Here is a 10409-nt window from a genome sequence, read left to right as displayed (position 1 = left end):
ATCTAGGCTGCTGCCTTGCTGTAGGCCTTTGCCATCTTGCACTGGATGGTGAATTCCAGCAGGCGATGATCACTGTCGCCCAGCTGGTCGAGCACCCGCAGCCCCCTCACCAGGTCGTCACCTGTGGCCAGCACCAGGTCCAACCTGTCATTTGGCACAAACTGGGGACCCACACCCCTGGATCTGCACACTGGATGAGACAGATAAGGGGGTGGTGCTGTTGCTGCCTGGGTCAGATGTTGCCACTGCCCACAGGCAGCGGCGGCAGCCTCCTGTCATCCAGCATAGATCCATGAGCCCACACTCTTGGGAGGAGTCCAGCACAGCCCCACAGCCCTCCTGGGGGTGCAAACCCCCAGATCTGCGTGTCGGATGACAAGAGGCTGCCACTGCTGGCAAATTTTGCTTTCAAGAGTTTGAGGTACAGCCTCTGCAAAACCTCTGCACCTGTCTCCTTGAAATTTGGCAGGCTTCATGCCCTCAGAAGGGGCTAGGATCCCAGCAATTTGCACGTGAATCAGGCAACAAATGACAAAGTTGTCATGATTTTCATGATTCCCCATTATAGCCTATGGGTGAAATGCTGAAACAAGTTGAAACAGCGAAACAGTTTCAACAAAATGAAATGGGACATTTCATTTCTTGAAATGAAATGAAATGACAAAACAAAACACTGTCCCTTCAAAATGGATGTTGAAACAAAACAATGGTGTTTTGCACAGCCCTACAGGACAGTATTTACACGTGCTAACCTGAGACAGAGCTAATTAGTTTCCTGTGGCCTAATAGGGCTGCACACATAGACTTTGAGACTCTACTGTGGAGCTAATCAGGCAGCTCTGCAGTAAACATCTCTTATAGATGTATGCTATATCTACAGCAGTAATCCCATCTAAATATTGTCCAGGATAGAGCTGCATTTCAGGTGGGGAAAAGGGAGCTGCCATGCCCAGAAGAATTTTAAGAAGAATTTGTAACTTTGGAAACTTTGCAGTGTAGATTTAATCATAGGTTCTACGGTTTCTTTAATAATATTATTTAATCCATTAAAAAGTAAGAAAAATCTACAAGCAAGATAAACAACTCTGGATAGAACAGCTAGCGATTATACTACTTATTACATTCAAATTCAATAAAGATCATAAAAAATTTACCTTTCCAGCATAGTGCTGGATGCCAAAACACAGCTCCACTCCTTTGGGCTTCCAAAAGTATTTGTATCTTAAATTATCTTCAAATTTATCTAGCCATTGAAAAAGATAACATTGTTAGTAATGAACCAAAGCAATTTAAAGCAGAAATCTCTACCCTGTTAGGGGCAGCTTTATTGACCCAAAATATCAGAATCAAGATAAAATAACTTGTAAGTTAATTGCATTGCCCATCAGTGACATCAGCCTTGGTCTTGCCTGTTTGTCACTTTTATTTTGTTCTTTCTTCCAAGCCGCTGCTTATGATTGGAGCAGCATTCCCATACCAGCCCATTAAAACCTATCCTTCAAATTTCTTAACAGTACTTCTATTGTCATGCCTATATGAAACTATCAAATGAGAGTGGCTAGCAAGCACTTGTCAAGTCTCTTCATTTATTTGTTTACATCTTTTTTTTTATTTAAGCAATGCAAAACTATGCACATATCTGGCTTATGTAAATGCCTGCTTTCCTCATCTTCTTCCTATTCCTTTCCACTCTTTTCACTTACTCTTGTGTATCTTGTTTTAAGTACACATGAAGGTCTTTATGCTGCATTTGTACTTCTACAGACAAAAAGCCTTGGGGGCCTTCTGGTTATTGTGGCACAAATGCCCTATGAAGTATATGACCACAACACACTGAGTTCACAGAAAGAGATACAACTAATAAAAAGCATGAAGCTGGATAAGGAAAAGGCTTTTTGTGCCCTGTGAGATAACCCCAAAATATTTTGTAATCAAATTTGTATCTGTTTATCTCAAGCAACAATTATGGCCTTGAGACAGGAATAACTTGGTTAAAATTCGATGGCCTATAATTTGAAATCAGATTAGATTATCATAATGGTCACTTCTGCACTTAAAATCTATTAATCTTTTGTTCCATACTACTCTTCCTCCCTGTCAGTCATTACCTGTGAATATTATTTTAAGATAAATAGGCTTGGAGATTTATTTAGAGTTTGTTACAATCCGGCACCTGGAAGAGGCAAAGAGTCCCAGCTTGCTTTCACCAGCCCTAGATCACTCTGCTTTCGAGACATCAGTAATAAAACTCATCAGCCAGAAGCAAGGGGGTTGCCTGTGAAAGTATAAGCTCAATATTTAATACAGGCTGATTTATAAGACTCACAGGCAGGTTCCCAGCTTCAGTATATGACAGAAGGTTGGAATGAAATCATATCAGTCATCTTGGACTTAAATTCAAGTTTGAACTCAGCTTTCCAGAAGTGAAAATTTTATGAATACATTTGGAGAGCTTAAATACAGCTGCTATTTTAAATAGCAAAATTCTCCTTTCTGATTCACACCATACTTGTCTGTTATAAATCCAACATTCAGCACATCAATAGGAATGGGAATTCTGGCTTGCAGGTCAAAGGGGAGCATTCAGCATTAGGATGATATTTTAACAGCATGTAATATGCTTCATGTTTTAAAAATGAAGATATCTTTTATTACAATGTCCATAAAACATGCATCAAAGTAAAGAAATATTCAGCCAGATGGCACAATGTAAGTAACACACTTTCTGTTTATGATGAGGTAATCTGTGGTGAGACAGTGTTGTCTAATAGGGTAAGTATGAGACTAGGGGCAGGAAGACCTGGATGCTTTTCTCACTGCTGCTGTTAACTTACTGTCTAGCCTTAGACATGTCACTCTTCTGTGCTGCTGCTGTTGCTTCTCTGCCTATTACATGGGGATAAGAATACTCAAAATGCCAACCTCCAGGAACATCATGAGGATAAATTATTTGAAGGTTTTAGAAAGTAGTAAGCTCTACATTGAGAGCTACAAACAGCTGCGCCGGGTTCCGGACCCCAGTCACCAGCTCAGTGCTGGCAGCGGGGAAGAGACTGGGCTTGCGCTGCCTCAGGCCTCTCCCCCACCACCCACTCAGATGCACAGGTGGATGCGTCTGTACGGAGCTGATGCCAGGGCTCCAGAGCCCAGCGCAGCTGTTTGGAGCCTCCCAGCTTCAGCCAGCCCCGGCTCTGGGTAGCTGCTGCCAGCCACAGAGCCCAGGCTGGGGGGGCAAAGGGCAGCAGGGCTGGGGGGCAGGGGCTTTGGATGGGGGGCAAGGGGCACATGCAGGGCATCCTGCCATGTACCTCCTGCCCTCACTTTGTTTTTCTGGCATGCTGGCACTCCGGCAAGGTAAGCATTGTGGTGTTTTTCGGCACTCCGGCCAAAAAACATTGCCTACCCCTGGTCTATACCATAGGCTGGATTGGGCCCACAGACCAGCTCCACATACCAGATCTAGGGTACGGGACCTGTCTAGTGCAGGCATGGCATACAGCACTCCCTAGACTGGTCCCATGTGCCACATGCAGTGTGTGTCCTGGATTGGCTCCATGTACCAGCCCTGGCCCCATGCACCAGAATTTGCACATGCTAGCCCAGGCCCTGTGTGTTGCGTGCAAGGCCAAACCAGTGCAGACTGCATGCAGCAGTTGAGTCCACTCAGACTCACCGGCAGCACCATGGGATGGATGATAGGGCTCCATGGTCTATATCTTTTACACCCCTATTTTAAACTATAAGATAACATTAGCAGTATAAAACACCTGGGAAGCTGGAAAAACATACTAGGAAGTGAGTGATGCAATATAAAGATAGCAGATAGACATTTAATATTCCAAGAAAAATGCCACAGGGATATCAGTCATTCTTTAAGTTTTCTTGCGTGCTCATACCAACTAAAGTCAGATCTGTTGCCTGGGGAAATCGACTTTCTTCATCAAGTAGAGACAGCAGTCCCATTGGTTTTTGGAGGAACATATCTAAAAGTGGGCGATTGTCTTCATATACCACTGTAGTAGCATCAATCCCCTCATTCTGATATTCCATCTACAAAGTTGTAAACAGTGTTAATACCAAACTAAATATTATCTGGTCACTTTTGGCACAAAGTTTCTCTTACATCCTTAAGCCCCAACAATATTTACCTACCTACAAAGCTCATGGTAACAATGGGGAAGTAAAATCTTAATATGGTCTTTTTTTGGCCACAATGCATTAAATATGTGGGCATGTGTGCTTTACAAAATACTCCTGATTCATTCTACAAGTCATTGTTGCTGAATTAAATCACTCCCTTTATAAAGTTAAATTACCTGTTCAAGTGCAAAGATGTGTTGATTGAAATAAAACTGGATTTGTTCATTAGCAATGTTTATGCACAGTTGTTCAAAGGAATTTCTTGTGAAGTTCTCAAATCCAAAGATATCTAGTATCCCAACATTCATTCCACTGTCAGCATTGCTATGTGGAAAAGGTACACAAAATCCATCAAGGAGAAAGAAAAAACAGGAAAAATCAAAATAAACTTGGCAATAAAATAGTGATATAACAAGGTGGTTCTGTGCCCTCCTTGGTGATGACAGCCAGGGTGGTGGCAGCTGTGGTTGCAGCAGCCAGGCTGGTCGCAGCTGCGGTGGCCAGGCAGGTGTAACTGCTGCTCTTGTGCCTCCTATGAGGGGGCACTTGGGGCTGGCATCCCAGCTGTACACCTCTAGTTATACTACTGCAATAAAGATTAGATACCATAAATAATTTAATCAAAGAGAGACAGAACTTGTTCACAGTCATTACCAGAGTTTTTAACCCTAAGACTCTTGCATTCCATGAGTTTTGTCATGATGTGGAGAAGAAGAAGAGACATGCTACTACTCAGAAGCACCTCCTTTGCCATTAATAAAATAGGAACTGTGATTCCTTTATTTCCCCTTACTTTAGCCCCACCGAACATAGAGAAGTGGATTCAGACTACAATCTGAATCCTCAGCTATGCTGATTTCATGTTCAGTGCAAATAAGAGAAGTTGGAGTAAAGACAGTTCTCAGATTCCTTCCCACTCATCCCATTTTGGGAGCACTGGAGAAGAAAACAGCACCAGCATAACTTAGAGTTGCCTAAAGGCTCCTCTATTATAGCAGCAGAAGCTGTCCCATAAAGACTGCTTCACAGGCAGCCCATCCAGACCTTCCTGTCCTCCAACATACTCTCTTATATGGTGGGGTAAGGTTTGCAGGCAAGAGAACCAACTATACCAGCTTTATATCACCCTGAAGTTTCTTTTAGGCCTCAACATACCTTGCTGCTCTTGAAAAGTGCAAAGCATCTGAAACAGGTTCTGAGAATGTGGCACAGTGTAATCATCTCCATAACATCTATTAGTACTTAAGTTTTCATAATTAAATGTCCTTATAGTCAATTTTAGCAGCTTGAATTGGAATATAAAATTGATTCATTAAGTTGCTGTAACCATTTGATATCTGTATTTATCACTACTTTAATACTACTTGAGAACTGGAAGGCCCACATAAACTATACTTAAATATTTATTGAACCCAGCCTATTCTAATTAGTTATTTACAAGCCTCTGGTACAATTTTCCTGCTTATCCCATATCTAGTACCTATTCAAAGACTTGCATAGGATTTTAACTAAGCAATTTTCTTTGAGCACATCTACATGTCTTTCGATGTTGCATCAGTTTACCATGAGTAAATTACTCATGAGTAAATGGGTACACGCGTGTATACTTGCAGGGAAGTGGGAGCAGCAGCCCTGCAATAGGCTTCAGGCTCCAGCTGCAGCTGCTAGCAGCCAGCAGCCTTCTTCAAAAGCCAGCCCTGCTCCTGCTCTCTGACCAGCTACTTCCCCGACCAGGAGGAGCATGTCCACTGCAGCGACAGCATGTGGCAGCACTCTCCTCACCATGGCTGCTCCAGCCCCTGCCCCTGGCAGCAATGACCAAAGCCCCATGCTCCTGCTGGCTGCTACACTGCCCCTACTGGCCCGCCGTGCTGATTACCACCTGGTCCACAGCCTTTTCACCCCTCCTGGCTCCCTCACATGCAGCAATTGCCTGCCTGCCTGCCATGCTCCATCCCAGGGCCACCACTGTGCACCTGCCACCTCCAACCCATCTGCCTGGATGGACCCTGGCAGGGATGCTGATGATGGGCTCCAGGGCCACAATCACCCTCCTACCACCAGGGCCACAATTACCCTCCTGGGCCTCCAGCTCTGCTGCCTCTGGGCCTGCCGGGCCAGTCAGGACTGGTGGTGGCATGTCATCCAGCACACCTGGGATGATAAGCAGTGGCTAGAGGCCTCCAGGATGACCCGGGCCATCTTCCAGGAACTCCTGGAGCAGCTCCAGCCCCACCTGTAGTGGCAGCACACCAACATGAGGCCACCTCTCCCTGCAAACATCCACTTGGCCCTCACTCTGCTCAAGCTGGCCATGCCTGCCAGTCTGCAGTATGTCAGGCACCTGTTTGGAGTGGGCCAGGCCACCACTAGGGAGACTGTTCTAGAGGTGTGAGGGGCCATCTAGGACATGCTGGGGGACACCGTGCTCCGTGTGCATAACCCCTAGTGGGGGTGGTGGAGTTCCGTGCCCTGGGATTCCCCCAGTGGGTCAGGGCCCTGGATGGGACCCACAACCCCATCACCTGCCTGTCTCACTACCTACCAGAGACCACCCCTACTACAGCTGGAGGAGCTTTCACTCCATGGTGCTCCAGGCCATCAAGGACCATTGAGGTGCCTTTCCACACATGAGTGCTGGTTGGGCAGGCAGTGCCTATGATGCCTGCATCTTCCTGAACTCTGGCCTGCCAAGCCTGGTGGAAGGTGGGCACTTCACAGCAGGTATGATGGACCTGCAGCTGGGCACTGTGGTGGTCCTGCCCCTACTCACTGGGGACTCCACCTACCCACTCCTGCCCTGGCTCACACGGCCCTACCCAGCCATCTGGACTCCTGCCACGCCCAGTGCAACTATTGTCTGGGCCAGATCCATGCCCTGGTGGAATGCACCTTCAGCTACCTCATGCAACACTGGCACACCCTCACTGCCCGCCTCGAGTTCACTGAGGACAACCTCCTCCAGGTCATCATTGCAGCCTGCATGCTGCATAATATCCATGAGGCCTGGGCAGAGGAGATGTGGTGTGCAGAGGACACCTGGCAGCAGGAGCATCACCTGTGGTGACAACAGCAGCAGTGGTCCCCCCCTCCAAAGAGCCAGGAGAGCCATGGACTTGCTAGCAGGGGCCAGGGCACCAGATGTAGGAGGCACTGGTCAACCACTTCCTCCAACACAGCCTGCTCTAGACCACATGACTGCCACCCACAGACCCCTCCCCCCCAGCACTCCAAGCACTATGCTCACTGCAGGCAGATCTCAGAAAAACAAGTTTTATTCTCTTCACATCAACCAGAGCCCCCCCTCCTACCATAAGAAACAAAGCCCCCCTCTCTTCCCAACAATCAGAGCCCCTCCACTACTTACCCCGCCCACCAATACTATAAACCTTCTTCCCCATGAAAACTGTGTGTCCTTTGTGTGCTGTCCTAAAGTAGGGGGCTGTGGGGTGGGGGCAACTAGAGGGCAGAGCCCAGGGACAGGCAGCCAGCACCCTAGCTTCTGGCCACTCCCCCATGGGTGCACACACAGTGGTGAGTGCAGCAGGCTGGGGGCTTGTCCATGGTGATGGCAGTTGGTGCTCCCCTGGCATGAGTGGTTTGCTGGGTGGCACTGGACCAGGGGCAGGGGCCAGGCCAGGGTCTCCTGGCTGCTGAAAGCAGTGCAGGACCTCCTCCCAGGCCCAGGTAGGGGTTTGCTGCTGGGCGATGCATGGCTGCCAGGGGGCAGGTGGGGCTAGCATTGGGGTGTCCAGCACTTGGCAGTCATTGTCTGGGGCCTGCACTGCCAGAAGCTATGCCTGGAACTCCTGGTCTTCCCAGTCCTGTACTGGTCCTGCGCCTCTTCATAGGCAGTATCCTCCACCTGCCACCTGTCCTGGAAAGCCACGTCCTCTGTCTGCCAGGCCTAAGCATCCCCTAGCCAGTCCTCTGATGCCATGGCCAAGCAGTCCAGGAGGAGGGTCCTGTCTAGAGTTATCCTCTGGCAGAGGCAAAGTATCTGCAGAACCCTGGCTGTGTGTGGTAGTGACCCTGAGGCCACATCCCAGCTGCCAAGGGTGGCCTGTCCCCCGCATGCAGCTTCAGGTCCTATAGAGGCATGAGAAAGAAGCTGTTTGTGAGAGTTTGCAACATTTCAGAGATTAGATGCTCTGTGCCAGGGTCATGCAGTGCCCAGCCTCAGATCAGGCATCAGGCATGCACAGGTGATCAGGGGCCATGGTAAGTCAGCCTGGCAGGCCTGGGCCCAGGCAGCTGCTGGCTGAGCTCCCCATTTCCTCTTTCTCCCCTGGGACCAGTGGGCTGCTGGGTGCTGGCTGTGGGCAGCCTCCCTCACCTGCCTCTTCCCAAAGTAGGATAGGCTAGGCTCCTGGCAGCACTTCCTGACACCAGACCCCACTATCACCCCCTACAAGCCAACCACTCTGCTGCGCTGCCACCCAGCCCATGATGTCCAAGCTCAGGGGGGCACGGGGCTCCAGGGTGACTGGGATGAAGAGCTGCCCATGCCCCAACCCTCCGCACAGGGTTCTTCTCCAGGGAGATGCCTCAGAGCCAGACCCAACCCAAGCCACCACTGCACTTTGAGCATGCCCCTCCTGTGCATGCCTCAGGCAGTTCATGAGAAGCTGTTTGTGTGGACTCAGGAGTGCCCAACCCACTATGCCTTGCTGCTGCTGATGGCCATGTTGCCTCAGGTACACCTACACATGTGGTACAGAACCCTGAGCTATGATGGTGCAAGGGGCAAGTCTGAGCTGCCCTGCAACTTCTGCTGCTGCCTAGAGGCCTATGTGTGGCTGTGCTATACATCCCTGGCCCCCATAGCTGAGGAGAGCATCATCACCAGCATTTACGTGTTCCTCAGTGTGTGAGAGGCCTGTGCCCACCTAGCTGCAGGGGCATGGGCTGCTCAATAAAGTTTGGCACTGTCTGTCACCTCCCTGCATGCTGAGGTGGGGGAACATGGTGTCAGGGGAGTGCAGTCTGGCCAGGCAGGGAGGAGGGGCAGGGGAAAGGGCTGGGAGCAGGGGCAGGGGAGGGGAAGGCCCTTCCCTCAGAGCAGGGCTTACCAAGTGGCCAGGGCTGGCATAGCTGGCAGCTCCATGTGATCATAGCTGTCGGTGATGGCATGTAGCTTTGGGCTCTTGTCTTCAGACGTCAGGGCATGGGAGGCAGGTGCCTGTCCAGGGCCCCCCCCAGGAAGGAGATGGCACTGTTTGTCACATTGTTGCTGGCCATGCCTCATGGTTGGGCCTGCAGAGCTGTTGGAGCAGGTGCTGGTACGGGTTCCCCAAGCTGCTGGTGGAGGGTGCAGCAGGGGAGCTAAGTGGGATGGGCTGTTGGACACCCAAGGGGTGCCAGGCCAGGGTGGGGGCTGGCTGCCTGTGCTAATATAGACAACATAACTGTGGCCTGGGTTCTGGGGCATGGAGATGTCCATCGGCTGCATAAAGGGCATGGACTTATGGGTACTTCCCGCCTGATGACTGTGGTCCGTGATGGAACATGACTGTGCCCACAAGGCCTTGAAATTTATGCAGTACTGCTGTACTGACTGGTCATGCCCACACTCCCAAATCTGGCCTGACAGCCCTTCATAAACACCTGCACCTCTGCCTTGCCTGACAGTGTCACAAGCAGCCTGGAGTAGCAGTCTGGAGTAGCAGCCTGGAGTAGCCTGTAGGCCTGTTCAGCATGGGCCTGGCAGCTGCACAGTAGTGTGGTGCCAGGCAGTGCTGCTGGGGTGCAGGCAGGCTAGGGCAGCTGGCCTGTGATCTGCCCAGGAGAACACAGGGGCTTGAAGGGGCCTCAGGCTCCCTGCTGGTGTGCCTCAGGGCTCTGAGTACCTGCAGGCTTTTAAAGTCTGAGGCAGGGGCTGCCATAGAGGCAGCCCAGCCCTGGGGCAGGGGAGGCTCCCAGTCTGGACCCTTGGGGCTAGTCTCAGACCAGCCCCCTAGTGTCAGGGCTGACCCAGGAGCAAACTTGCTCCCAGGTCATGTCTACACATGTGTAACTGCGCAGTTACTAATCACATATAAATTTGCTACCTGGATTTGTAGGCAGAAAATTTACTTATGATTAAGTGTTTTTACTGGGAAGTAAGCATGCACATGTGTAGATGCACATGTTTACTGTGCAGTAAACTATGCTACTGCACAGTTAAGCATTTCAAGTAGACACACCCATTGACTTCAGTAACTAGATCCACTCAGCTCTTTGAAAATGTTGGGGTTAATGTCCCAGAAATGGAATTCCGGATCACAGCA

At 49.6% G+C, this 10409-nt stretch overlaps 1 protein-coding gene across 1 annotated transcript in view; it reads right to left on the bottom strand.

Annotated features, from left to right (window-relative positions):
- The window catches only part of MYO3B (myosin IIIB), a 281014-nt gene that overhangs the window by 90561 nt on the left and 180044 nt on the right, over nucleotides 1-10409 (bottom strand). The window contains exons 19-21 of the mRNA XM_019522847.1: nucleotides 4317-4464; nucleotides 3897-4050; nucleotides 1155-1243 (exon numbers count right to left, since the gene is read on the bottom strand). Coding sequence (XP_019378392.1) covers nucleotides 1155-1243; nucleotides 3897-4050; nucleotides 4317-4464 — 391 coding nt within the window. The remainder of the gene's footprint in view (nucleotides 1-1154; nucleotides 1244-3896; nucleotides 4051-4316; nucleotides 4465-10409) is intronic.

Source organism: Gavialis gangeticus, unplaced genomic scaffold (genome assembly GCF_001723915.1).
Source record: "Gavialis gangeticus isolate Ggan-Ray unplaced genomic scaffold, GavGan_comp1, whole genome shotgun sequence".
Classification (NCBI taxonomy): domain Eukaryota; kingdom Metazoa; phylum Chordata; order Crocodylia; family Gavialidae; genus Gavialis; species Gavialis gangeticus.
This window is presented reverse-complemented; position numbering and strand designations above follow the sequence as displayed.